The sequence below is a fragment of the Arvicanthis niloticus genome, chromosome 26, assembly GCF_011762505.2.
Source record: "Arvicanthis niloticus isolate mArvNil1 chromosome 26, mArvNil1.pat.X, whole genome shotgun sequence".
NCBI lineage: Eukaryota > Metazoa > Chordata > Mammalia > Rodentia > Muridae > Arvicanthis > Arvicanthis niloticus.
In genome coordinates, this window is record NC_133434.1 from 6,484,733 (window position 1) to 6,511,581 (window position 26,849).

Consider the following 26,849-nt stretch of genomic DNA (forward strand, 5'->3'; position numbering starts at 1 on the left):
CTTTACAGGAAGGCAGGATCTGTGCTTATTTTTATAATAATTTAAATTATTAAAAAAACTTAGGGCACAGTATATAGCTCAGTCAGAGCCCTGGGGTTTGCCACTGCCACCATCACCAAGAAAAATAGAAGACTACCTGAAAGGCTTCAAATGTTACGAGCAGAAGAGACCACAGGCTTAAAGCTCCGTCTCCAGGGTGAGTTAGACAGGCTTTACTTGTCGGGTGTTAGACCACTTGACCCAAGGTCTCTGAAGCCTTAGACACCTCTGCTCAGATGCTGGATTCAGAGGCATTTATATACAGGCTTGGGACAAGTATAGCCAGTCCTCTTGTTCCCAGGGAAATCTTCAAGGGGTGTGTTTCAATGGCATGTTTATTAAACAAATACTCATGACAGATTTTCACAACAGCAACAAATGTTATTCCACAACATCACGTCTCCCTCACTGAAGAAAAAAAGACAATCACAACACTGATGGATTTGGATTACTTTTCATGTTTCCTGGGGGGGGGGGGGTGGGGGGGAGTAAAACCTGTGGTCTCAATTGTTCTCCTCTGCTTTCGGATCTTCACTCTTATCTGACTTCATCTTCTTTACCTCTTCTCTAGCCACGTGTCCTCGGAAGACGGACTGGATTTTGAGAGCAGCCGCCTCCTCCTGTTCTCTTTCTTCCTCAGTCATCTCCTCCTTCATTGAAAAAAGAGAAAGTGAGAGACTTCCAGAATGCTGTATTTTGATGCCACAGAAATGCCAGCTTACAGATGCAACTGTTTGAGGTCTGTTGCTTCCTGAGGGGATTCTGGTACAAACTGTATGTGTACCAAGGGCTGAATGCCAAAGGAACAGGGAGGGATTCAGCTTGCTACTCTTCAATATGTCTTAATACAAGAGCATTGTCTACATCTTCTCTCTTGTTGTTCCCAGATAGCACCTATTTTAAGTTTCCTGAGAAATTATGTTAGGACGGGGAAGCAAGAAAGAATCCTTAAAGCACAGTCAGTGTTAACATCAGTACATGTGCTACTTTGAAATAATCATGATTAATAAGGTAGACTAAATGATAAATGCTAATCTCTAGATGTTTAGACAATGAAAGTCATACATTTAGAAGTTGAGCATCAAACAGGAAGTCAGTTACTCCACTGCTCCTGAGCTTATCATCTGGGTTGGCAGAACAGTGACATACAGTTTCTTTTAGATTTAGGTCTAATTGACAGATGGCAAAATTCATGGATCCTAAGTGTAGAACTGAATATATATATATTCCTTAATATAGTTTTTTTAAGCTAAAAAGATGTTAAACATACATTTAAGAATCCCCAAGTCATCACTTGTGAAAAGTTGAAACATTTTCGCTTTCCCAAATCTTGCTCCTATGAAGTAGCCATTAATTGTAGTTGTGTGTGTGTCTATATTTGTGTTTATGAATCCTTCCAAATTTTCTCTACATATGAGTACATGTACATAATGATGCATATCTCTCTCTCTCTCTCTCTCTCTCTCTTTCTCTCTCTCTCTCTCTCTCTCTCTCCTTGGTTTTTCGAGACCGGGTTTTTCTGTATAGCCCTGGCTGTCCTGGAACTCACTCTGTAGACCAGGCTTGGCCTTGAACTCAGAAATCCACCTGCCTCTGCCTCCCAAGTGCTGGGATTAAAGGCGTGCGACACCACTGCCTGGGAGACATATGTTTTTTTATTTTAAAACAAGACCATGCTAATCACAATGCTCTTCAACTACATTTCCCTGGAACAATAACTCTGTGCACTCGTTTCTGTGCTATTACTTTGTAATTTTGCTCAGTTTTAATGGGAGAGACACGGCCACTGTGCTTCACTGTACTGATGTCACTCTGGTGATTTACTCACTCAGTCACCTATAGATGAACCTTTGAGCTGTTCAAACAGCTTCATTACAAACAGTGGGGTAAATTTAACTCTTAAGCTTTTAAATACAAATAGACTGGCATAACATTCTTTGAGATGATTCTCCAATCAAGTGAATTGTTCTTAAGTTAAAAATCAATGAGACTTTAGCACAAACTCACATTCCTGAATTCCTATTACATCTGATGCCAGTGGTAACTGGATTGTATTGATACTATTCTAGATTAAATAAATAATGTAAGAAAAAGTATGTCTCAGAGGGTGGGAAGTAAAGTTCTCCTTGATGTCAAATGTTGCTAGCTGAGATACTAGGACCTGAACAGGAGCTCAAAGGTTTGCATCGTGATATTGTATAGAATGTACTCTTTTACACAAAGCCCAGTCTTTCTTAGTTTCAACTACAAAGAATACAGGCAATCATGTGCTGTATTTGTTTGTTTTAACATAATGTGTTGTGTTAGTAAATGTTTAACTGGCTCTACAGAGAAATAACAGAATAAAACAACACTGCACTCCTAAAATACCACCAAGGCTCTGGTTTATAGTATTACCTTAGTCTCAATACTCTTAGGTGGCTGACTTTAAGTTATCAATATGATGTTGCGTTGTGAACAATTATCTCCAAGTGATAGCCTTAGCACACCACTCAATAGAGACAGGCTATATCTTTGAGGGTGGACTTCCCTCTTTCTGGGTGGCTTTGATGTACAATATCAAGGCAGGCAAGCGTTTCTATAGAAGACCTTGCATGGCACACAAGCCATACTGTGTAAAGCTATTTCATTTGGTGGTATGTAATTGTTTTCTTTTTGTTATCTCCAACCTTTGTCTTTGTGTGGTGGTAACGTACGTAGTACAGAAATTCCCTAAGTGGAATATGAATCTAAGAGATGAGAGGAGCTTCCAAGTTCATCCGTCTGTCTATTTCCTATGGAAAGATTTTCTGATCTAGACCTTTAAAGGGAAGAATGAGTTTTTGAAAATAATCTTCCAGTTTATCACTGATTAACATCTAATTAATCATCTAGAAGAAAAATTCTAATTTCAATAATATAACTATTATGTTGATATATATATATGTATATATATATATATATATATACATATATATATATATATATTATACTCAACACCTTTAAGGTTAGTGTGTGTAGGAATACAAAAGTAAATGAAAACTATTACGTACGAAGGGAGTAACTGGTGTTTCTTCTCTCCCAGATGACTTGGCTATTTCTTGTTCACATTTCTCAGTTTGTTCTTGTTCCTAGAATGAGAGAAGTGTGTCACGAGGGCATTTTTTGAAGGTAGCTAACTCTTGGACCATGCTGCTTAAGAGAGACTGGAAGTTAAACTACTGAGCAGCAGGGGAATTAAAGATATGTTTTTTAACAAGAATTTGTCTTGGAAAGAAACCACGGAACAAAAGCATGGGATAAACCACTGTCCCACACTAATAGCTGATAAAGTTTGGTAATAAATCTTGAAGACAGTTTTTAAAAAAAGTATTGATAGTTTCTACAATAGCAATAAAAGTTGTTGTATTTCATAGTATGAAGCCAAGTTGACTTTTAAATGATAATTATAGATTAAATACTAAGTCAATAATCCAGAAGAGAAAGGAATTTGGGGAGGACAGAGTAATAGGGGACGAAGATCAAACTGCCTTATATGAATGCATGAAAATGTCAATCGTTGTTTTACGCAATTAAGGTCCAATACTATATTAAAATCAGGAAAGCGAGCTTCACTTTTTGAAGAAAGATATGTATAAAGGAGACAACTCAATCAGTTCTGACATGGCTAGCTCAGTCTTCCACCAAACAGAGGCACTGCTAGCTCACTGCCTTCAGGAAGAGCCTTTAACACATAAAATGGAAATCTGAGCGTACAGATGTGAATAAGATAAAACCCTGGGAACCAAAAGTAAAACAAACACCTTGAATTTTCTATGTAACACAGGACAGAATGTTCTCTTTTCTTTTTTTCTTTTTCTTGATTTTCCAAGACAGTCTTCCTCTGTGTATCCCTGGCTGTCCTGGAACTCACTCTGTAGATCAGGCTGGCTTAGAACTCAGAGATCTGCCTGCTGCTATCTCCCAAGTGCTGGGATTAAAGTCATGTACTCTTGGTCTATGTAGTGATTATAATCTTTATTATTTTTAGATAGGTTTTACTGTTACTCGTGTTGGCACTGAGCCTTTGGGCCCAGGTGATCCTCCTGCCTCAGCCTCCTCAGTAGCTGGAATTACAGGGCCAGGCCATTGAGCCCTGCTTTTTGTTACTGTTGCTGGGTTTTTGTTTTTAATTAAAAAGTTTTTTTTTTTTTTAAAGTATCTGCAAGTTACTTTGGGGGATCCTGTTAAAATGTAACCTTTAATTTGGATATATGGGGTCTAGTGTGAGACTTAATTTTATCAGGTTTCCAGTTGATGCCACATAACCTGTCTTAACCAATCTTCCTCATCTCAAACACAGAACAGATACTATACTTACTGCCAAGGATGGCACAAACCCAGAGTCCAATGAAATTCGAAAGCAAGACACTGACTTCTTGCCTGTAATATGTCCTCAAGAACTCAGGACAGTTTTGGTTAAGAAAGGCTATTTTTGCGAATACTATTAATGATAAAAATGGGTTCAGTTACTGAAGAGATTAAATTTGAAGAAAAAACCCTATCATTATCTTCTATTTGAATTAGTCTTTTTGTAATATGTAAATGAACACAGTTGGACTAATAACGTTTTATTTTATGAGATATAACTCATGACTTGTGATGCTCAATAAGGTTAAAGAATATGAGCTGGGTGTGACGTGTGACGACCAAGCCCTTTCTCCCGCTGTCATCCTTACATTAATGTTAAGTAGTGGTACTCAATTCAGATGTCTTAGAAGAGTATTTCTCATCATAAATTTTAATAAGTTATTTAATGTTTGACACACTTCTCAAAATTGGGGAAAACCATACATTTTTTTTAATAGTATAGAAAAACATAGGCAAATCTGGTAGGCAAATCATCAGACTATACCTTGAATGCGTGGTTGTTATAGAAGCGGTCCTCTACCTTGGCCCCCCATTCTGCTGGATCAAAGCTGGTTTCTACATAACAAAAATAATTTTATACTTATTTTGTGTTCATTAAAGTGAACCAAGAACAATGCAGAAACACAAGTCTCTTGTTTAAAACCAGAGGTTCTTTACTGACAGTTGAAAAATCTTGCTGACACTGAACAGCCTAGTGCTGTAGACATAAATAATTATTAAAATATGATGACCCGTCTAACACGACTGAGCCCTTAGGTTCAGTTACAAAAGCCCCGAATACCTTCCTAACTTCTGTCTTCATAAAACTCGTAAGAAAGTGAGAGACACAGAACAAACCTCAGTATTTTAAATGAATGGACTTACACATGCATTAGCAAATGCAAAAAAGTATATGAAACATATACTAAGGGATCAGGAAGTTTGGAAAAGTGGAAAACGAGGGAGAGTTTTCGAAAGAGACACATTATGTAAACAGGTCATATAGACAAGTAGTATTTCTAGGCAAAGATAGTTTTCTTTAACTTTCCACCACAAAAAATTATGAACTCCAAAAATAAGATGCTCTAACAAGTCCCATGCGCACATTCGTAGAGACAATTATCAACCTGCTGTTTATCATTTTATTGACGTATTTTCTGATTATTTTCAAGCCACCCCCAAACATTATATTAATCTATATATTATCTACATACACAAAATCTACACTTAAATATCTACCTTTAAAATATAAGCGTATACCATTGCCACCTCTTAAAACGTTAACAGTTCCTTACAGTCATCCTCTATCTGGCCAACCATACAAAACTTCTCCTTTGTCTGCTACAGTTATCTATCTTCATCACACCAGAGCCTCCAAACAGACACAAAATGCCGTTTGTTATGTCTTTTACATAATATTTAGTGGAAAATTCACCACCACTTTATTTTCCTGTGCAGTTTATTTGTTGATGAAATTGGGCCAGTTTTCCTTTGGAATTTTCCAGGGCAGATATTTCTGACTGTCTCCACAGGGGATTGTTCCAGGGTCATTTGCCGTTGAATTCCCTCCCTGTAGTTTGGTAGCTGGAGCTGCAGGTTTCATATGATTTAGGTTTGATTGCTCTGGCAAGAATACTTGATTGGCAGTGCTACTTAATCTTCTCAGAAGACAGATCGTATCCTGTTCTATTTTAAATAATTGTTATGGGCTGATGGTTGTCCCTTAACTTATTTAGGGGATCAAATGGCAATGTTCTAAACCAATCAGTATGAATTTTGAGGTGGACTCGATTAAGGAAACAGCCAACTATTTCGTTACCCTGAAATATGGCCCTTAAATAAAACAAAGGTCAAAAACTTGATTCCTTTACCAGCTTTCAAAATAACCAGGTGGCTCCCAGCACCGTCTCATGGTGACCTGACAATGAAGGGTTCTGTGTGTCTGGTTTTAGCATTATGAACTCACAAATACTTAGAAACTTGAGTGAATTCCCATCCACTGACTTTTATTATTTTTCTTGATTTTCTATTTGTTCATAATTTGGTCAGAGGTAGCTTATTCAGGTGCTTGGATGCGCCTAGAAATCAGTAGGTGTTTGTTTCGTGAGATCCAAAGATGGTCAGCTTAGACTTACATATTTGCCCCTTGTGTATAAAACTGCAGGTCTGGGTCAAGGGAAATGGTATTGAGAGATAACTTAGGGGCTAGATGTCCACTAACATTGGTTGATCACAATTTTGAGGTTTTAAAAACGTATGGAGCCAGAAATTGCTTGCATTAAAAAATTTAAAAGTGTGTGCATGTGTATGTATGTATGTATGTATGTATGTATGCTTGCTTGCATGTTTTACACAAGCATGCTTTGGCACATGATTGGAAGTCAGAGGACAACTTGCAGGAGTCTGTGCTGTCCTTCTACCATGTGGGTCTTGGAAGCTGAACTCAGGTCTTTGGGTTTTAAAGCAGGTGCCTTCACTCTCTGAGTTACATTTGAAAAGAGAAAAGATTATACTGATATTTTAAAGTTCAAGTTCAAAATTACAGACTTTTATTAAACTATTTTAAAAATTATTTTTACACTCCAAATGTATTCCCAATACTAGCATACTTACTTGATTTATTCTTTTACACAGTTACAAAGTTTCCAGAGTAACTCTACTCTTTCATCATTGTCACAAATACCTCAGATAAATCAAGTTAAAAGAGAAAAGTTATATTTTGGTCTACAATTTTAGAGGTTAAAGACTGATTTGCTTTGTTATTTGGGCCAGTGCAAAAATTAAAAAAAAAAAACCACCCAATATGTATGTTTGGGTTGTTTTCACAAATGATGGATTAATGAAGTGTGTAGAGGAGGAACTTCGAGGTTGACAGATACTACAGAATCCCTTTCCTGTGGATATATGGTCCATCTCGTGTAGGAGTGAGTATGAAGGCTTAGTTCTCTTAGCCTGGTCTACAAGTCATACTGTCACTTTTGGCTGAGAGCATGTGGTGGTTGGTAGTTGAGTGTAGTCTCTTCTGTGTTTCATTACTGTATTTGTGTGTGCGCCAATGGAAACCAGAGATCAGATCCCCTGGAGCTGGAGTCCCCTGGGTGGCTGCTGCTGTCTGAACTTGGGTCTTCTGGAAGAGCAGAAGTGCTCTTAGCCCCTAAGCCATCTCTAGATGCCCAGTTTTGTGTAATTCTCATTGGAATCGTTGTTGTTATGGGTCAGTCTGGGTAGCTTTTCAGGTTAAGCACTGTTTGTGTTTACCTTTGTGTGAACGGCTTGATATCTCTTGATATAAATGTGTTAAATATGTGATTTTTACAAGCTATTTACTAGGCTTATTAACTCACTGGGCTGCTGGGATGTAAACTGCAAGCATTTTTCTCTGTCTGTTATTTTGTTTTCTTCATGCTGCTTTGTCACAAACAAGATGACTTTCAATGCTGTCAGTTCCATCAATCTGTTCCATCAACCTTGCTGCATTTGAGTTTGAAGCGACTTGGCAAGCAAGATGCTTTTCTTAAGGGATGAAGTGTGTTTCCTCCCAAGCACTTCTATGGATTCTTTCTTAGTGTTTAACTATGGAGTCAATTTATTATTTATCTGGGTGTATGATATAAAGAATTGATGCAATTTTGCTTTCTCATTTTGATCTCACTATTTAAGAGGCCCAAATTCTCTTAATGACTTGAGCTACCACCTATACTGTGAATTAACAGGTTCCCTGTCACAAAAATGAAGACTACTAACCACCCGTGAAAAGTGGCAAGGGAATTCTTGCCAGGTGGGAGACTGGACATTGCTGGTTTAGAAGTCCACACTCCCTTCTTTCGCCTTTACTTGTGAAGGCTAAGTTTTTATACCGGATCAGTTGGTAATTCACCTTGAGTTGACGTAAGTGGAAGTGGGTGTGGTGGTCATTTTTTTTTCAAATGGTTTTAGCCATTTGTTTATCAGAGAACTAGTATTCCAAGGCCATTAGTCACCAATTGTTTTTATTACTGTGACCTGGTAACAATGACTCAAATATTTTTTTAAATGGTATGTTCCTGAGTTCTAAAATTAAGCAAATGACTAAAGTTTTTACTGCATGAATTTGTAAAAATTAATGTTACAATAACCAAATTCATGTTCGCCAAAACGTTACTTTTAATCAAACAATTAATTTTATTAACTTTCCCCCACGAATACTGTAGATTGTGCAGCAAGTATTCACCCTGATTGGATATGAGACAGACCAGCAGGAGTCAGCAAACTCGTGGAAAGTTTGAGTTCTTCAAAGGCAGGATCACAAGGGACAGGGGGTGGAGCTGTTTAGGGTGTGTGAGTTGTTTTGATTCTAGTCTTGTTCTGGGTTTCCTCTCTGTAAAATGATTTATGAAGGAACATCTGTTTGCTTAGGGGTATTTCCTGTCTACTTTGCCTAAAGTAATGGTTACAAACCATCTACCATGATTGTTCTAGGCAAGAGAAGGATTTCAGCAAGCATGGTAATCATTCCCCTTTTGACCTCTGAGTCGTCACGGCAGGAATTTGGAAACTGTACTTATTGAAGGAAGCATAGGAACTTCACTTTGGCTTGGAATCAAAGTCTCTGCTAGCGTGAACCTTAGTCTTTATGCAGGATGGGACCTGGAAAGTAGACAGAATGTAAATTACCTTCCCCAGCTGGCAAGTCACTTGCCAAAGCAGTTTGTTTCTGTGCCTTCGTTGAAGAACAGTTTCATATACCCCAGCGAAACCCAATCTATTTAATCTAAGGAGTGTTGAATTATTTTTATAACACTTATAATACTTTCAAATGAGAAGAATCAAAATTTAAAGAAAACTGCACATTCTCCTCTCAGGAAGAACAGGCAGTCAGCTAGCAGGAATGCATGAGAATAGGTCTACCTCCTTCCATACTGCATACGTGAGAAATACCAGGAGAATGCTCTCGGGACTGAACTGTCACATCCTGTTGCAAATATTAAGAGCTGTATTTGAAACCACTTGCCTCATAAAGGCTTTCTGCACAATGACCATAATTTTTTAGGATTTTTTTTTTGTGTGTATGTTTTCATGTTCCCATGTATGTGGGTTCACATGTGTGTGTGTGTGTTGGGAGTACTAGATATGTGTTTACATGTATATGGAAGTCACAGGCTGAAGACATGTATATTCCTCAATCTTAACTTTTACCATAATGAAATGCTTAGTTTATTTTAAAATTCCTATTTTTTTAAAAAGAGCTTACTCTCTCTTTTCTCTAGAAGGTTCTCAAAATACGCTGCGGCAAAAGCTGGTATATTGTCCGGTTGCTCCCTCAGAATCTCCCGTGTCAGCCCTTCAAGAAGATTTCCAAATCCTTGTGGAATTCGGTAGTGGGTGTTGGAGAAAGGAATCGACATCTCCTCGGAAAGAATTGTCTATGGTACCTAAAGATTCAGTAAAAAGTGCCTAATTTAAATTATATAATCACAACTACCACAAACCAACTCATTGTCACGACTCAAATCATTTCTCAAACGCACATACCATATTTTCGACTTTAAAAAGAAAAAAAGTCATACAATCCAGGCCCTGGTGATCTCAGTAGACCTGAATTAAGTCCATGTAAACCATATTGTGGAAGGAGAAAACTGACTCTCACAGACTGTCCTCTGACTTCCACAGGCAGGCTACATCACTAAGGCTGTGCCCATACACACATACACACTAAATAAATGAACACAAAAGTCACCTCACCATGTCTACCCATGTCTCCTAGAGTTTTGAATTCTACCACTGAACCTTTTTGTTTGTTTTCTGAGACAGAGTCTCTCTAGATAGCTTTGGCTGTTCTGGAACTATGTAGACCAGGCTGCCCTCTAATTCAGAGATCTACCTGCCTCTGCCTCCCAAGTGCTGGGATTATAGCCAGTCGGGTAAATAAACACCATGCTCGATGAATTATAATATTATAAATGCAGATACATTAAATTGGACAAATACATATTTTTTTTTAAAGTTAGAGAACCACAGTTTTCACTAGATATCAAGTACTTTGTCATAAAAGGTGAGGGTAGATTTTGCTAGCCCACAATATTGAGGAGACAATGATTACTGAGAAGCTGTTATAATCCCCTTTACACTGCTGAGAAGAAACTGTTTAAAGTCCAGCACTTGGGAGGCAAGAGAAGGTGGATCTTTGTGAGTTCAAGGTCAGCCTGGTATACAGGGTGAATTCCAGGACATCCAGGGGCTACACAAAGAAACTGTCCTGGAAAAAGAAGCAAACAAAAACTAGTCATTCTAGAAATTATTATAATTTGTTGAATAGTTTCACTTGTTTTTCAGTCCCATCTTCTGAAGCATGGCCTATAATGTTCTCAAGCTCCTCTGCCTTCTGATAAGGGATTAAGAAAGGGAGGTCGTGGTTTTGGGATCCAGCTTTTGAAGTTTGGGGATTCTTATTTTCTGATTTGGTCAGGCCTTCTTCTATTATTATTATTCGAGGACTGGCTTAAAAGTGGCTGCTTTGGTCACCGAGAAAAAAAAAGACAGCTTCGGGCCTGGGCTTGTGTTACCCCGAGAAGCTGGTTGGGGTCGAGGCTGGAGAACTAGAGGTTTAACAAGGCCTAACCTGTGGAGACTCTTCCCTTTCTCTCTTTTGGGCACAAACAGGAGGTTAGATATCGAATCTTGAGAGTTGTGAAAAGCCCTGAACCGGGCGGGGGAGGACAGGCGGTCGAGGGGGAAGGCAGGTCAAACCGTGGGCAGGACGTCGATGACCTAGCGTTCCAGATTCTCCGAGAAAGGCCTTGCCAGACTTCCTATCTGGTCCAGGAGTTGAGGGAGTGTTGGAGATGAGGAGAGACTACGACACGAAGGAAAAAGGCGAAGCCTCCACGTTGGAGAGGGAGTGAGGGAAACTGCCTCACCTCTTCTTTCTCTTCAAGCTGGTGCGGATGGTTCCAGTGTTTTATCTCGTTGCTGGGTAACCGTTTTTTTTTTTCTTTTTTCTTTTTTTTTAAACTACGGAGGCCGGGAGGAGAGAGGAGCGCCCTGCGCTGCGCCGCGGATGTTTCGCGTACTGAAGACTGGAGGGTGGGGCCCTCTAGGTAGACCCCTCCCAGGCCCCGCCCACCGCGCAAGACCACGCCTCTGACCCTATCCCCGCCCCTCGCCTAAGGGCTCTTCCTGAGTCCTGCGGGTTAATGAAGATCTTCTCAAACATGGTTTCCCCTGGGCCTGTGTTTGGGCTAGTGCTTCTCATAATCGCGCGGGTCAGCAGAAGTGCAGGTGAGGTGTCACAGCTCTGCCGGACCTTTGCCTTTCAGATCCTCTGCAGGATCTTGGCATGCGTCCCCTCTAAAGGTCTGGTTTGAAGTCAGAACTGGTCTTTTCCCACCTAGGTACTGCTGGGCCTGTCTACTGCCTTTTTTTCAAGCAGGGTACCTCACTTGCAGCCTAGGAGGCAGAGGGAGACTTCGGTTTACCCATTGGAGCAGGCTCCAATGTCCTCAGACCGAAGCCTTTAGGAGAACTCAAAGAGAAGGGGGCGAAGCTAGTTAGATAATATTTGGAAACAGGTGACTGAGTCACTCAAAATACTTCAACATCTGCCTCCTCAGTGGTGCCCTTGGGGAGGGCTTCTATCGGGATGGGTGCCTTGAGGGAATTAAATTTTACTAGTTTAAGTGGTTATTAGGGCTAAGAAATACAACCCCCTCACTAGCTCAGAATAATTTAAGGTTCAGCTCTGATTTTTTTGATGCCGCTTAAGCGATATGAGTGGAGGGGTAAGACTCATCATACTGGGGAGGTAGCTGGTTCACAGTGGCCATTGTGCAGGTCAGAGCTTGTCATCTGACTAACCTGGGCTGGACATTGCCCTCAGCATGGAGATACCAAAAGATCGGAATCTGTTCAACTCAAAGTGTTAATGCTGGGTCCACTCACCCCTTTTTTTTCTTTGGATCACTGAAAGAGTCGACCCCAAAGACTGTCAATAAATGGAATTTGAGGGATTGGAAATATAGCTCAGGGGTAACGTTCTTGGCTAGCATGCTAGGACCTTGGGCTTCCATCGCTACAGCAAATAAAATGAAAGCTGGAGTGAGAAGAAGTTGGCATGATCGCGTTCTACTCAGGCACCAGGCAGACAGCAGCCTGTCAGTGGGCTTTCAGTTTCAAAGCTAGTACCCCGTACTGGTTGTTCCTTGTCTCTCAACCCTCTCATGATTTGGGGGACCTGTCACAGGAGGTGGGGAGAGCCAAAGGCAGTAGAGCCATTGTTTTCTTAGTTTTCCTTTTAAGGGCTGTCAAATTTAATACCACTGCTTTATTTCCTTTGGGTGACCTTGATTACCTTGACAGTATTCATTCATTTTTTTTTTTGCCCCCTATCTATCTCCCTTAGCTCTTCCTTGCCTTCCTACCATCTTTACTTTAACGCTCCCCTCTTGCTCATGTGTTGAAGGCAATAAAAAAGTCACATTTAACAACGGAAGGACTTATAAATTAACCACCCAGCTTGAGAACTCTAACACGGTGATTTTTTTATCGAGACTGCCAGTAAAGTCCCTCTGCTGGGTTCCTATTGGAAGTAACCACTAGCCTAAAGCTTTTTCTTAGTCTACTTATGATGGTGTCTTCCCCACAGCACTCATGATTGTTTTCCACTTCAAGTCCCAAAATGAAGGGAAAAATCCAACACCTTAAAAATACCGGTGTTGTGGTGGTGGCGCACGCCTTTAATCCCAGCACTTGGGAGGCAGAGGCAGGTGGATTTCTGAGTTCGAGGCCAGCCTGGTCTACAGAGTGAGTTCCAGGACAGCCAGGGCTACACAGAGAAACCCTGTCTCGAAAAAAACCTCCAATATATATATGTATATATGTATATATGTATATATGTATGTGTGTATGTGTGTATATATGTATGTGTGTATGTGTGTATGTGTGTATGTGTGTATGTGTGTATGTGTGTATGTGTGTATGTGTGTATGTGTGTATATGTGTATATGTGTATATGTATATGTATGTATGTGTATATGTATATATGTATATGTGTATATATACGTATATACATATACACATATATATGTATATGTATATATATATATATATGTATATACATGTATATATATATATATATATAAATACCGGTGTTTGGATCTGCCTGGTGCTTGTAAGGTGTGGTTCTTTTGTTTATCGTTCAGTTCCTCAGTGTGTGTTTCTGTCTTTTCCGCTTAGAATGTGAGCTTCATCAGGATACGGTATATACTTCTTCTTTGCATTACCATCACAATGTAACTGGAGCAAAAAGGAAATTGCCATCCTTTTGGGATTAGATGACATGGATTCTAATTCTGTCATAAGCCACCTTCTGAGGCCAGGCGAGAGCATTACTGTCTTCTGTATCTTAGGCACTCTGCCACACCAAGCGCCTAGTAGATTGTAAGACCCTTGGTGGCAAGAATTTTTACCTATTATTGGTATTATTTTTCCTTCCAGCGTTACAGTCTCAATGTGTAAAGTAGTAGGTATCCATAAAGGGATATTTGTTCAATTCATAGCTGTTCTAATTATTCTTAAAAAATTACTTGATCTATTTGGGTTTTAGTCCAGTCAGTAACACAATTATACTATTATTATAAAGATATTTTCCACCTCTAAAATTTTTTTTTTTTTTTTGCTCACCACAAATCCATTCACAAAGAAGTTCTATAAATGAACGTTGGCAAAGGCAGACTGGCTTGAAAAGGCGGTCCCCATCCTATGGACTGTAACGTTGTTGCCTATGTAAGCAATATTTTCTTCACTCCATTCTTCTGACTCCAGTCCTCTCTCTACTTAGCCCTTATTTATGCATTTGCTTTTCAGCTTTTGTTCTGTATCTACCCAAGACAGGGCCCTCCCACACATATGCCTCCCGGTTTCCCCAGCAGGCTGCCAACCTGCTTATGCAATTCTGGGATGTTGTGGTCTCAGAGTATTTTGCTCATGGTACATGCATCTTGAGCTTGTTAAGCCTTCTGGATAATCTTTGATTGTCATGCAGGCTTCCTGATCAAACTAGTTGCAGAGTGAGAAAGAGAGCTGAGGGTTCTTAGGGTTAGCCTGTTACTTAAAAAGTCCCATCAGTTCTACTGCCCTGTTAAATATAGCCTAAGGGGCCTGCCATCTTTTGTAGCTTCCAGGGAGGAAAATGTCAGCTTTGTTAATTCTAATTCTCTTCCCTGTCTATCACTTTTATTTAAAAAAAACAAAAAAACAAAAAACAAAATAAAAAGCCCTTAATTTTGTAAATTATTTTCTTTGGAGGATTTTAAAATCTCTCCCCTGCTGAGACAAATTGGGATGTAAGTTTTGTGATTTTCCTACTTAAATTTCTATGAGCTCACTGGGATCATTTGGATCAATGCTCGTTATTTAAAAAGTACTCCGATATAGGCTATGAGTTAAAAATAGAAACGATCTCGTTAGAGCGAATTCTTATTCAGTCTTGCTAGTGACTCCTAGCACAGAATCCAATATGCAAGTGTGCCTCCTCTTTTCTTTGCTCGTGAAATGGTGACAAAGACCTTTTCTCAGAGATTTTTAACCTTCCGTCTTTAGGTCTGCAGCAAAAGATGATCTCATTTTTTTTTTTTTTTTTTTTTTTTTTTTGTCTCCTGATTTTTTCGAGCTTACTGGAAAGGAAGGATTGTCACAGTCATAAGTGTGGTGTACCAGGTCATCAAAGACAAAGATCAACCAACCAACAAACAAACAAACAAACAAAACCAATCAACCAAATGACATCATCATCATCAACCACCACAAAATAAACAGCAACCCTCAAGAGAAAAGACTTGAAGGGGTTTGGCATTGATAGGAGGACAGAAGGAGCTAAAGATGGGCATAGCCACATTAGCGGAGCTGTGAGCTACGAGGAGTGGGCACGGGGATGGCCAGTTAGGGAAGGAAGTGGTTTATTTTTCTTATAACGACCATCTGTGAGGTGCATGGCAGGTTCATTTTAGTGATTTGAGGGAGGAATGTTAAATTCTAGAGACAAGTTTTAGAGCAAGGGTCAGGGGTTGGCCAAGAAGTATGAAGGGGAAGGAGAGTATGTACGTTAGTTGTTATCCTGGGTTCTAAGTTTCTCTTAGTGGTCTGCTGGGATGCATATTGTTGGAAACTGTTCTTACTATGTTGTTTATTTAATCTGGAGCAACAAGACCTGGTTTTGGAAGATTAAAAGGCTTAAGTGCACTCACATTATTTTGTATAGGGGCTGTATGTTACTTCCTCTTTTACTAGATCCACGTGATGCTGAATCTCCCTCCCTGGCTATGTTCTCCAAAGTGTTTGTTGACATTTTTAGGTATTGGTTTTCGCTTCGCTTCATACATCGATAATTACATGGTGCTGCAGAAGGAGCCTTCAGGGGCAGTGATCTGGGGCTTTGGTACACCTGGGGCCACAGTGACAGTGACCTTGTTTCAAGGTCAGGAAACCATCATGAAGAAAGTGACCAGTGTCAACGGTAAGGTAGCCCATTCTCTGCTCAGTTATTGTCCTCTTCTGCCACCTGCTGGATTATCTGAAAATGAACGCTTATGGCTCCAGCTCAGGTTGTCAATCCATCCATCCATCCATCCATCCATCCATCCATCCATCCATCATCCATCCATCCATCATCTTTTCATCCATCCATCCATCCATCCATCCATCCATCCCATCTATTCATCCATTCATCTATTCATCCATCCATCCATCCATCATCCTTTCATCCATCCATCCATCATCCTTTCATCCATCCATACATACATATATTCCATCTATTCATCCATCCATTCATCCATCCATCCATTCCATGTATCCATCCATCCATCTATTCATCTATCCATTTATTTCATCTATTCATCCATCCATCCATCTATTTATCCATTCATCCATCCATCTATTCACCTACCCATCTATCCATCCATCCATCCATCCATCCATCCATCCATCCATCCATTCATCCATCCATCCGAGTTATCAGAATATTTACTTGTGTGGGTAGGCACTGAAGATACCACAAATGGTAACAAGGCTCCGAGTCCCCTTCGCCAAGGAGCTCATTGAACAGAACAAATTATGTAGTTGTTGGATGAACACATATAATATCTGTGGAATTCTAAGAGATAGAGAAGACATTCACCTAAGTCTGGTTGCTATGGGAAGTTGTCACAGAAGACGATAGTTGGGGTGAACCATACATGCAAGAGAGGCAGGTAGTCTAGAGGTGAGAAGGTGGCGTGGAGGCTAAGAGCTCTTGCTGCTCTTGCAGAGAACCTGGGTTCAGTTCCCAGCACCCACATAGGATGACTCATAACTCCTTGTAACTCCAGCTCCAGGGGATCTGACGCCCTTTACTGGCTACTCTGAGCACATAGACGCGCACGTACATGCACGCGCACATACACACTTGCTCAGAAAATAAAGTTGAAATACGTCCTACTAGCATTTGTAAAAAGAGTCAATTTGGTGATCTCGTGAAGAACTTGAATTTTTAGTTTACTGTCTGAGTTCTGATTCTGACTGTCATTTCTAGGTACGTAATTTCATAATATATTAAATATCCCTGTGACAGTTTGTTTTCTATGTATAAAGTGGAGGTGGTACTAATATTTAATGGATTATTATGCGGATAAAATGCATATAAAGTAGTTGGAGCAGTGCTTGGCACAATAACTTGAGTGGTCATTATTGTTACCACTACTGCTACTATTATTTATTCAGTTATTCAAATATTTATTGAGTACCTACTATGTGCCAGATACTGTGCTAGGTACTGATGATAAAGTGTTGAATAAAACAGATGTAGCCTCTCCCTTAACGAAGCCTGAGGGTTGGAGGAGGAGGTAGAAAAACAAAGAACACTCGTAGTTCTGTGAGATATGCCACAGTAAGGAAGGACTCTGTGTGTGTGTGTGTGTGTGTGTGTGTGTGTGTGTGTGTGTGTGAGAGAGAGAGAGAGAGAGAGAGAGAGAGAGAGAGAGAGAGAGAGAGAGAACACAAGCGAGCTTAGCATGATAGTAAAGTAATAGACTTAGTTTAAGGCTGGTCTTGAAAAAAGAGGCACAAAATCAGTAGAGGGAACATCGTGGATATAGACACAGGGATTAGAGTACATCCGGAACAGTGAGAAATCCCATGGAGATGGGTTGGTCTGGGACCCTGGGTTAAGTGATTGATGGTGGGTACCAGGAGATGGGACAATATGGCGGCTTGTTTATCCCTGCCAAAGCATTTACATCCTGGACCTGTAGATTTTAAGCAATAGAAGCACACGAGCAGACTGATAGGGTTTGGCGGTCGTCAGCGAGGGTTGGTAGAGCTGTTAGGAGGCTCTTGTGATATACAGAGACACATGGTGAGGCCTTGGCCTGGGACTGAGACTACGAGGATGAAGGTTCAAGATGAGGATAAAGGAATCTCTCTGGGGAAGGGATAACGAGTGGAAGAGAGGTGCTGGGAACTGAACTCAGGTCCCCTGCGGGAGCTGCCTGTTGCTGAGAGCCATCTCTCCAGCCCCTCCTTGTGATCTGTGAGATGTACTGAAAGAGAAGAATTCCAAAACTGCTTATGCTTAGTGCCTAGGGTTGTTTTTGTTCTTGTTTTTTGTTTTTAGCTCAGGTTAGTTAGCGCTGGGGACTGAATCTAGGGCATTATACATGCTAACTGCTAAGCTACATCCCTAGTCTACTTTTGAAAGCATATGAAACACTGGGTTTAATTATCAGCATTTTACAATATGTATCATTGTATTTTGCTCATATTCACTCCCCTGCCCTTCCTCCATCCCCTGCCTGACTCATCCTTTGTCACTGTTGTTTTTGAGACAAGATTTCTCTGTGTAGCTCTGGCTCTCCTGGAACTTGCTCTGTAGATCAGGCTAGCTGCATATTAATTTTCATAGATGCTTAGTCAATTTATATTCCTGTTGGTAGTAAATAAAGGTTCCCCTTCCCCACATCCTCACCAGCAGCAGATGTCATTCGTTTTCTTAATGATAGTCATTGTGACTGAGATGCCATAGGTTTTACTTCTCTGCCATATAACATAACCAAGTCTCAAGAGGGATATTTCCGCTCTCCTCTGATGTGGAACTATTGAATGCAAGTCACAGATTCTGTTTGTTCCAGAGGGGCAAGGATAACACAAGGCAGTAACTGGAGAACCCACCCTACGGTGTATCTGCCACAACACGCTATGGCTTCTATAATTTTCATGAACAGTTTTACTCCCATCAGGCGTTTAGTTTTTATTTCATTCTTATTTGTTGGTGGTAGATTTGAATGAAAGCTATAGAATAAGTGTAGGTTGTAAGGGATGGTTTAGGCAGTAAGGCATCCTTCATCTTCCAGCCATGTTTAAAAGCTGCAGGATAGTGTTTCAGCAGATGAAGAAAAGTCAGTGTTCTGTGTGGAGAAGTGAAGAGAGCTGTTTCTTGTAAGCCCTAGGTTTTCCTTTTAGGAAGATAAAGGCCATGGGTACACACTCCCCTTCTTGGTATTCATCATAATAACCTGAAAAAAAAATACTTAACATTTGATTAGATTAATATGAAGAAAAGCAAGAAAATACTTTATGACTAATCATGTCTCGGAACAAATTATTTTCATTTCATCCTTGGGATTGCGGTTTCCATCTTGAGGCTGGAGTTAACTGGGGAAGATGGAGAGGAAAGAGAGATAGCTATTTGTTTATGTATGCCCTTAGCTGTAATATGCAGATCAGTTGTCAGAGGCAAACCACCAGACACGCTGTTACCTGAGAAAACATGAAGCCCTGGTCAGTTTGCATGGTTTTCTTATCAGCATAACCCAGGGTTGGAGTTCATTTTTGTCATTTACTTGATGGAGGGCTTGGCAAAATGTTTGTAGGCTGAGTATCGGTAAAATGATGACAGGAGATTGATCATCCTAGATGGTAGAAGAAAGAATGTAAGAACGCAGAGGTTTCGATACAGTGAAAATGAAAACTTAGAGAAACCTGGGTCTGCACTAGCAAAAGAGGTGGTAACAGGTAGCAGATGACCACTGTTCATGAGGCAGGACCAGAGCATCTGTGGCTCAGAAGGCCAAGAACCAGCAGAAAGCCCACTGGATGTTGCCAAACAGTGACATGATCCTATAGTTTGTATGAGTTATCTCTTGAGCTCGTGTGCCCATCAGTGAATTCTCTGCAGTGCAAGTTTCTCCTGCTTTAAGGCATTGTGTCAGGGCGTATTTTTCTTTTTCTTAAATGCAAGAGGAAAACGCTAGAAACTAAAAGCCCTTAGGCTAGCTAGCCAAGAAGGAAGCTTTTTGAGAAGTTGAAGGCATATTTCTCTGGTACAAAAGATGTTGGGAATCAAGCCTCATTCTCTAGGTCCAGTTTTCCTCAGGTTCTAGGCCCTACTGGGAGCTCATTTATTTTCTGGCTTGTAGTGAAATGGTGGCACTGTTTTTACCAATTTTCTTTTCTGGTCTTTTTGTTGTTGGACATTGTCTTAGTTAGGGTTTTGTTGCTTTGAAGAGATCCCGTGGCCATGGCAACTCTATAAAGGAAAACATTTACTTGTGACTGGCTTACAAGGTTAGAGGTTTAGTCCATTATTGTCACAGCGGGTTACATGGTGGCACACAGGCAGCCATGGTGCTGAAGAAGGAACTGAGAGGTCTACATCTGGGTTGGCAGGCAGAAGGAAGAGAGACTGTGAGCGTCCTTGAACATTGAAACCCCCCAAACCCAACCCCAGTGACACAATTCCTCCAAGGCTCCACCTCTTCTAACAAGGCCACACCTCCTAATGATTCTCCTTAAGCATTCAAATATATGAGCCTTTGAGGGCCAGTCTTATTCAAACCACCATAGACATGCACACTTGTTGGAATTGTTGGGGAGAGTTTTTGTCACTAGCCATATGTGTTGAAAAAGCTAAGGGAAAACACCTAATTAATAGCTCTGAATGCACTGGATGAATACAGAAGGCTAAGAACTAAGCCCCGTTCTTAGGTTCTCTGGCAGTTGACCCCATCAGCACACATGAACAGCACTGGTGGCGGAAGGACAGAGCCTCAGTAAGGTGTATCAGTGCAGGAAGCCTGGAAAGACCTTGGCAAGCCTGTATTAGGACAGATTGGAACGTCTGCCTGTTCATAAGTGTGAGCCATACGGTGCACATCACACCTGTGCCACACAATCTGTACTAGCTGCCCACTGTTTCCAAAACAGTGACTTTTCTGGTTTGGGCTGAGTTTTGTATTTTATATGCTGATGCCTGGCTATTGGTCAGAGAAATACAATAGTGAGCACACGTGGTCCTGGGTTTCGATGACCTCCTGGAGGCTCCAGGCTCCGCTGCTAGTACCACTCTTCAGAGGACCACACATTTTAGACATTTCCTCTAGCTCTCCGAGCTATCTTTAAAGCTTCGGTTTTTACTAATTTGAAAGTGCACATCTGGACATTTCTTGCTTCTGCTCCGTTATTGGAGCTAGGAGGAACCTTGGACAGTGTCCAGCATGAAGTAGGCACTCAGATGGTATTTCATAATTATTTCTTCTCATAGGTTAGGGCAATAACATTACAATGTTCTATTTCCTGGTCTCCTCCTTCTTTGCCTTTGAATTTACATTGATCTGATGGCAACTGATAAGACAGTTTACATTTGACTTTTTTTTTTTTTATGTTAAAATGTTGCTTTCTCTGCCTTTTCTAGGTTTCTTTTGTTTTAGGGTTTTACTGCTGTGTACAGACACCATGACCAAGGCAACTCTTAGAAGGAAAACATTTAATTGGGGCTGGCTTACAGGTTCATAGGTTCAGTCCATTATCGTTAAGGCGGGAACATGGCAGCGTTCAGGCAGGCATGGTGCAGGAGGAGCTGAGAGTTCTACATCTTCATCTGAAGGCTGCTAGCAGAATACTTGCTTCCAGGCAGCTAGGTCAAAGCCCATGCCCACAGTGACACACCTATTCCAGCAGGGCCTCTTCTAGTGCCATTCCTTGGTCCAAGCATATACAAGCCATCCACTATTTCACTGCTCCAGTGTTTTCATGTTTTCTGGTTCTTTTTTCTCTTAAAACTCTGCATTCTGATGTTGACAGCAGTGATCCGGTGGCTGAGAAAAAGGGCAACAGGAGGTGGGGTTTCTAGCAAGCAAGCTATGAATGTCTAAAATAGGGTCTTCCACGGCTTCTTATTTCTTTAGTGGAGTCGAAGGGCCTTGGGTCTTGTCTGTCACTCTGAAATATTCGGTTGGGTCAGTTAAAAGGCCCTTTTTACTGAGATCAATTTATGTGCTTCCTACTACTTGTTGATAAGCCAATTTCTCCATGCACCTGTTCGTTGATGGGAGAACCCAGTGCCGCTGGCAGGGATAATACTTGTTAACAACACGGAAGGAGGTAGCCATGGATGGCAAGGGTGTCCCTGCTTAGTCAAGGGAAGATTCAATTTAGAAATCCTCTTCTGAACCTGTGCTCACATTCGATTGGATAATTGCAAGTTAGTTTGGGGATGCTGTGTAAATCAGGAAGATTAGATTATGGTAATATTGACAGTTGGATGGTGTAATGAGAATTTCTGTTTTATGTTTTTTTTTTTTTTTTCCCTTGTCAACTAACCGTCCTTGAGTTTTAATCCATGTGTATTCCATGTGTATTTTTGTATCTCCTAATTTAGGATTATAACTGGGTAACTAATTTTTCTTGTTAAACGCCTTAGTTAAAAATAAGAAGGGATTGGTACAGATTAAGAATAAAAAGGCTGATGTTCTCAACAGCTCCATCCCCCTTGCCTGGAATTTGGCCAGTCTTCACAGCAACATTGCATACACTTTGTCACGGAGCCTGGGCTTAGCCACAGCTGAGGTGCGGTTGGTATTTGATTTAACTTTAGGGGGTTGGTTAATCATCCCCTTGGAGTCTGTTCTTGTTTCAGCACCCTCCAACACCTGGATGGTGGTACTGGATCCTATGAAGCCTGGGGGACCTTTTGAAGTGATGGCACAACAGACTTTGGGGATAACGGATTTCACCCTGAGAGTCCATGATGTCTTATTTGGAGATGTGTGGCTTTGCAGCGGGCAGAGTAACATGCAGATGACTGTCTTACAGGTAAGGGAGTGTCTTTTGTTTACTAAGAGCTCATCAGGTGCAGAATCCAGTCTGAGCACTTTCATACTAAAGCATTCGATTTCACATCCTAAAGAAGAAAGCTGTTGTTTGGCCCTAAGTGTGCTTATATACCGGGGTTTCTCCATGAAGAGGTTAAAGGTCACTGCTATCCCTAGCTCCATCATCCAAGCTGGCTTATCTCTGCTTGCCTTTCTTGACTATTTCTCTGTTTTTGAGAAATATTTGAGGTTGAGGAATCTGTACAACCAGGCCATGGTTTCCTTCCATTTCTCTTTTTAATAAAGATATGAATTAGATGGGCTGGAGAGATGGCTCAGTGGTAAAGAGTATTCACTGGCGGTTCTTCCAGAAGACCCAGGTTCAATTGTCAGCACCCACATGGCAGCTCAAACCTGTCTGTAACTACAGTTCCAGGGGATCCAAAGACATGTAGGCAAAACATCAATGCACGTAAAATAAAACAGAAAGAAATCATTTAAGAAAGTATAGAGTACCTTTATATGCTAAGGCTTATTCTATTGTTTCTATAGCTTTTATTCTTTGTAGTTTCATTATTTCCTTTAAGAAAACCTATTATTAAACAATGCCTTTTAAAAGATTTGACGTATATGTATTTCATCTTATCCATGTTTTCTAATTCAAAAATCCAAATTTCTGTATATAAATCTTTCCAAATTTGTGGACTCTTACTTCCGGTCTTAAATATACGGAAGTATTTTGAACTGAAATGCCTATTGAGCTGGACTTGGCCTGGACCAAGTGGACTTGTGGCATCTTTGACCAGACATGGATGTGAGGTTTTACCATGGGAGAAAGCATGGCTTTGTACAGAAGTGGAATTGCTGTCAACTCACTGGAGAAAGCAGTGCTTCCCTTCATGCTTTAATTGTACTTGTGTGTTTTCACAGAAAGGCATGGACCAGATCTGTTTGTATCTATATAGTAACTTTCTCAATAGCAGGCTATGCCAAGGATCCCACTTTCTGTCACACTAAATCAGATCTTGATTGCTGAGCGTAAACAGAGTCTTTCTGCCTGGAATTTTATCTTGTGCATCTTCTGAATTAAGTGAGGGCTGAGAGCTCTGAGATGGAGGGGAACAGAAAAGAGATTCCATCTGAAATATATGTGTTACCTCTCTCTCTCTCTCTCTCTCTCTCTCTCTCTCTCTCTCTCTCTCTCTGTCACTTAGTTTGCAAGGCACAGTGTTTTAGGTGCTGATAGTACCAAAAGCCACATTTTCCAGTTTGCAGAACCTGCATTACACTCCCCACCCCCTTGGGTTTGCTCCTTTCCCTGTACAGATTCCCAGCACACATAAGCACAGGAGCACAGTGTTTGTCTCTTTTTCCTTCTCTCCCTCCGTGTGCCATTTTGAGGAGGTAAGATTCTCACTATAACCTACCCGTCTTCACATTCAAAGAAGGAAATGGCAGATTGTATGCCCATCTTGTTGTTAGGGTAAGATGGAATTTTAAAGCCGAGTGTTATTTATAACACAAAGTGAGATGTTTATAAATGGAGGAAAGTCTAAATGTTCATCTGCCACCTCAGGGTAGGTCTCAGATATTTCTAGTGAGGCTCAGGAAAAGATGGCCAATATCAGACAAGAAGCCCAAATTTTCAATCTCTTGGCCCTCCCGTCTTTCTTATTTTACATCTGGAGAGACTGGTATACAGAAGAGAGGCATGGGTGCAGCATCCCAATGGCAGGCTTTTAGAAGTGTGGTGGGTAGCTTATTTGCAGTTGTCACCTCAACCTTAGAACTGACATAGTCAGAGGTGAAACAAGGTACAAAGTCTCCCAACTCTTCCAGGTTAATTACTAAATTACTAGATGTCTGTCCATCACATGTGTATGTGTGGGCATGCACACACACACACACACACACACAGACACACAGACACACACACACACATCTTGTTTCCCTCTTACAGGCACCATGCTAAGATCCTCTGAGGGAAATAGATTCTTGACGTGTCTTCATTAATTCAAGAATGTGGTATAAAGGTTACAAAATGAACACTGGTGCGCAGCTGCTTTGATGGGGAATGGTCTGCTCCCTTGAGAGACCCTGGTGCTCTCCCTCAGCCCAGGCAGCGCTAATGACTTCAAATACCTTGGTATTCATTTACATCCTCATTTAAATACTTGGTAGGGAAATAATTACACTGAGGTGTTTGATGAGATGAAATCTGATCTCAGCAGATGGAGTAAGGCTTCCCTTTCATCAGCAGGGAAACCAAGTGTCATTTAAATGAAAATCTTCCTGAAATCTCTTTATTCCTAAATTTGCTGCCAATATCCCAGAGGAAATGCTTCCATCAAAAAGGCAGTGGTATTGGGAAAGAGGACTGATTTCAGCCGCAATTGTCATCTGGTAGAGCAGGAATTTTCCCTGCCCCCATTTTTGTTAACACCCAGCTTTTCCGGTCCTGGCGAATGTGAAAAGAGATGGAAGTCCTCCAGCTAATGTTTTGGATCCAGCGCCACGAGCTGGTAACAATACAGGAGAATGCCAGCCACCTTGACTTCACTGCCCTGGCAGTACTCAGTCACACTTAGGAATGGGGCATGCTCTCCCATCCTGCCTCCCCAAGCTGGCGTCTCATTGCTATGAGCTGCTTGCTCAGGCAGTGCGGAAGCCGGTGTGGGTGGAGAGAATGAGAGCAGCTTCATCCACCGTTTCCATGGAAGCAACATACGATGCTTCGTGCTCAGTGCAGAGCTGAATTTCAAAGGAGGTGACTTTTTACAGGTACTTACTGCTGAAAAATAATTTCCCTGCCAGAGTACACTGTGAGCACATCAGCTTGTTTCTCTTCACCATCTATTTTCCATTAAACCTTCCAGATAAGATCCTGAAGACAGATCAGGATTTCCAATGGAATTTTCCCGAGACCCTGTGTCATCTCTGTCCTGAGTAGGTAGAACTTGACCAGCTGGAGTTGCTGCCACCCAAGAGGCACATCAGGCTGTGGCTCCCACAGTGACCCAAAAGCAATTTCATTTGCATCTGGTCATGCAGTTGGCTGCAGCCAGCACAGTGGTCAAGTCAGAGGCAATTGTAGGGGCAGCATATTTCAGTGAAATGTTGTGGGGCATCCTTTACCCTTTCTCTTGTGCCGTGGGTTGGAAGGCCAGCTGTATTCTCTGTGGTGGGTGGGAGGGAAAGCAAAGCAGCTGCAGTTTCTGTGGCTGGAGGCCAATGGAAAGTATACTTGCCTCCTGAGCCTTGCAGTGGCAGCCGGACTCAGCTGGGGAGCCTGTTCCCTGAGGCGAATTGTAACTGGGCTTCCTGATGATCCTGTTGGTCCTTTGTTTAGAGAAACTGGACTGCAGTGGGGAATAGAGAAGACTCAAGAGAAACACGTGTACACAAATACAAAGGCAAATGGAGATACTGCCCATCTATTCTTTTTTTTTTTAAAATCAACATCAACTATGACACAATAACCCAACCACCCAACAACCCAACAACAATAACCCAAAACAACCCAACAACCCAACAATAATAACCCAACAACAATGCAAGAAACCAACAACAATGCAAGAGGAAAGGAAATAGTGGTACCCAAGGGTTGCAGTGGAATGGGGCTTAAGACCTGATAAGTAAGTCACTCAATATGGTGCATACATTCTTGCTCAGAATAACCCCAGACCACTGTGTCATGAGGGTTCGTGATGTGGCTTGGGGAAACGTGGTTTCTTTGGACAGACACATTTCTCTCTGATAGAGGCTGCCTCCTGCACACCACTTTTCAGATTACCTCAGTTACCAGCCTTTTCCTTGGTAACTACACTCCAGGACCGAGGTGGGAATAACCTAATTGCCACATTTCTTTGGTGTATTTCTTTGGGATCTGTTTTTGTGTGTGTGTGTGGTATATAAAAGTCATGGCGTCTTTTATGTTGTCTCCACAGAGATTCCCTAAGTACCGTTGTTAATTCAAACACTTTGTGTTATCAGATATCAGTTAGGAGAGGAACAAGCCTTTTAGTTTTAAGTTAAAGTAATCTATGGGTTGCGAGACATAGTGTAGTGGTTAAGGGTTTACCTGGCATTCACTAGACCTTAGGTTCAGTCCCCAGAACCATGGGCAAAAAAGAATGATGCAAATCATTGTGTTCTTTAGCCTTACCCTTCTACAGCTGTTCTTGTCCAGGACAGACCTGCTGTGGAGGCCCACAGGTCTCATTGTTTGTGAACTGTCTTCTCGAATGTGATTCATCTCATTGTCTCTGTTGGACAGAAACACCTGGATCCAGGTGATTCGGTACAGCCCGTTTACTGATTTTGGTTATTCACTTATTCTCAGCATAT

The 26,849-nt window shown here is 41.1% G+C and overlaps 2 protein-coding genes across 5 annotated transcripts in view; one reads left to right on the forward strand and one right to left on the reverse strand.

The window, feature by feature from the left end:
- Nucleotides 1-477: 477 nt before the first annotated feature.
- Spa17 (sperm autoantigenic protein 17) lies at nt 478-11,457 on the reverse strand. 3 transcript variants are annotated; one of them, XM_076924682.1, is made up of 5 exons: nt 11,304-11,457; nt 9,638-9,818; nt 4,913-4,983; nt 3,072-3,149; nt 478-689 (listed from the first exon to the last, which is right to left on the reverse strand). In XM_076924682.1, the coding sequence occupies exons 2-5, from the start codon at nt 9,789-9,791 to the stop codon at nt 543-545; spliced, it is 450 nt and encodes a 149-aa protein (XP_076780797.1). In that variant the 5' UTR covers nt 9,792-9,818; nt 11,304-11,457; the 3' UTR covers nt 478-542. The 3 variants fall into 3 exon arrangements, with proteins under 3 accessions (XP_076780797.1, XP_076780798.1, XP_076780799.1); XM_076924683.1 differs by having other exon boundaries at nt 11,134-11,351; XM_076924684.1 differs by having other exon boundaries at nt 11,006-11,351.
- Siae (sialic acid acetylesterase) overlaps nt 11,409-26,849 on the forward strand; it is a 35,736-nt gene continuing 20,295 nt past the window's right edge. The window contains exons 1-4 of one of the 2 annotated variants that reach the window (XM_076924680.1): nt 11,604-11,664; nt 14,084-14,166; nt 15,734-15,895; nt 22,328-22,503. In XM_076924680.1, the coding sequence (XP_076780795.1) occupies nt 15,772-15,895; nt 22,328-22,503 (300 nt within the window). In that variant the 5' untranslated portion in view covers nt 11,604-11,664; nt 14,084-14,166; nt 15,734-15,771. Of the gene's footprint in view, nt 11,665-14,083; nt 14,167-15,733; nt 15,896-22,327; nt 22,504-26,849 lie in introns of both variants that reach the window. The other variant, XM_076924679.1, reaches the window with a different exon arrangement.

What these genes read in the sequence shown, in the direction of transcription:
- Spa17 (XM_076924682.1), bottom strand. Translation starts at nt 9,791, where the DNA reads ATGTCGATTCCTTTCTCCAACACCCACTACCGAATTCCACAAGGATTT. An exon ending in CCTTCTAGAGAAAAGAGAGA is followed by an intron (nt 4,984 to 9,637) that starts GTAAGCTCTTTT and finishes TTTGTTATGTAG; the next exon opens with AAACCAGCTTTGATCCAGCA. An exon ending in AAACACCAGTTACTCCCTTC is followed by an intron (nt 690 to 3,071) that starts GTACGTAATAGT and finishes TTTTCAATGAAG; the next exon opens with GAGGAGATGACTGAGGAAGA.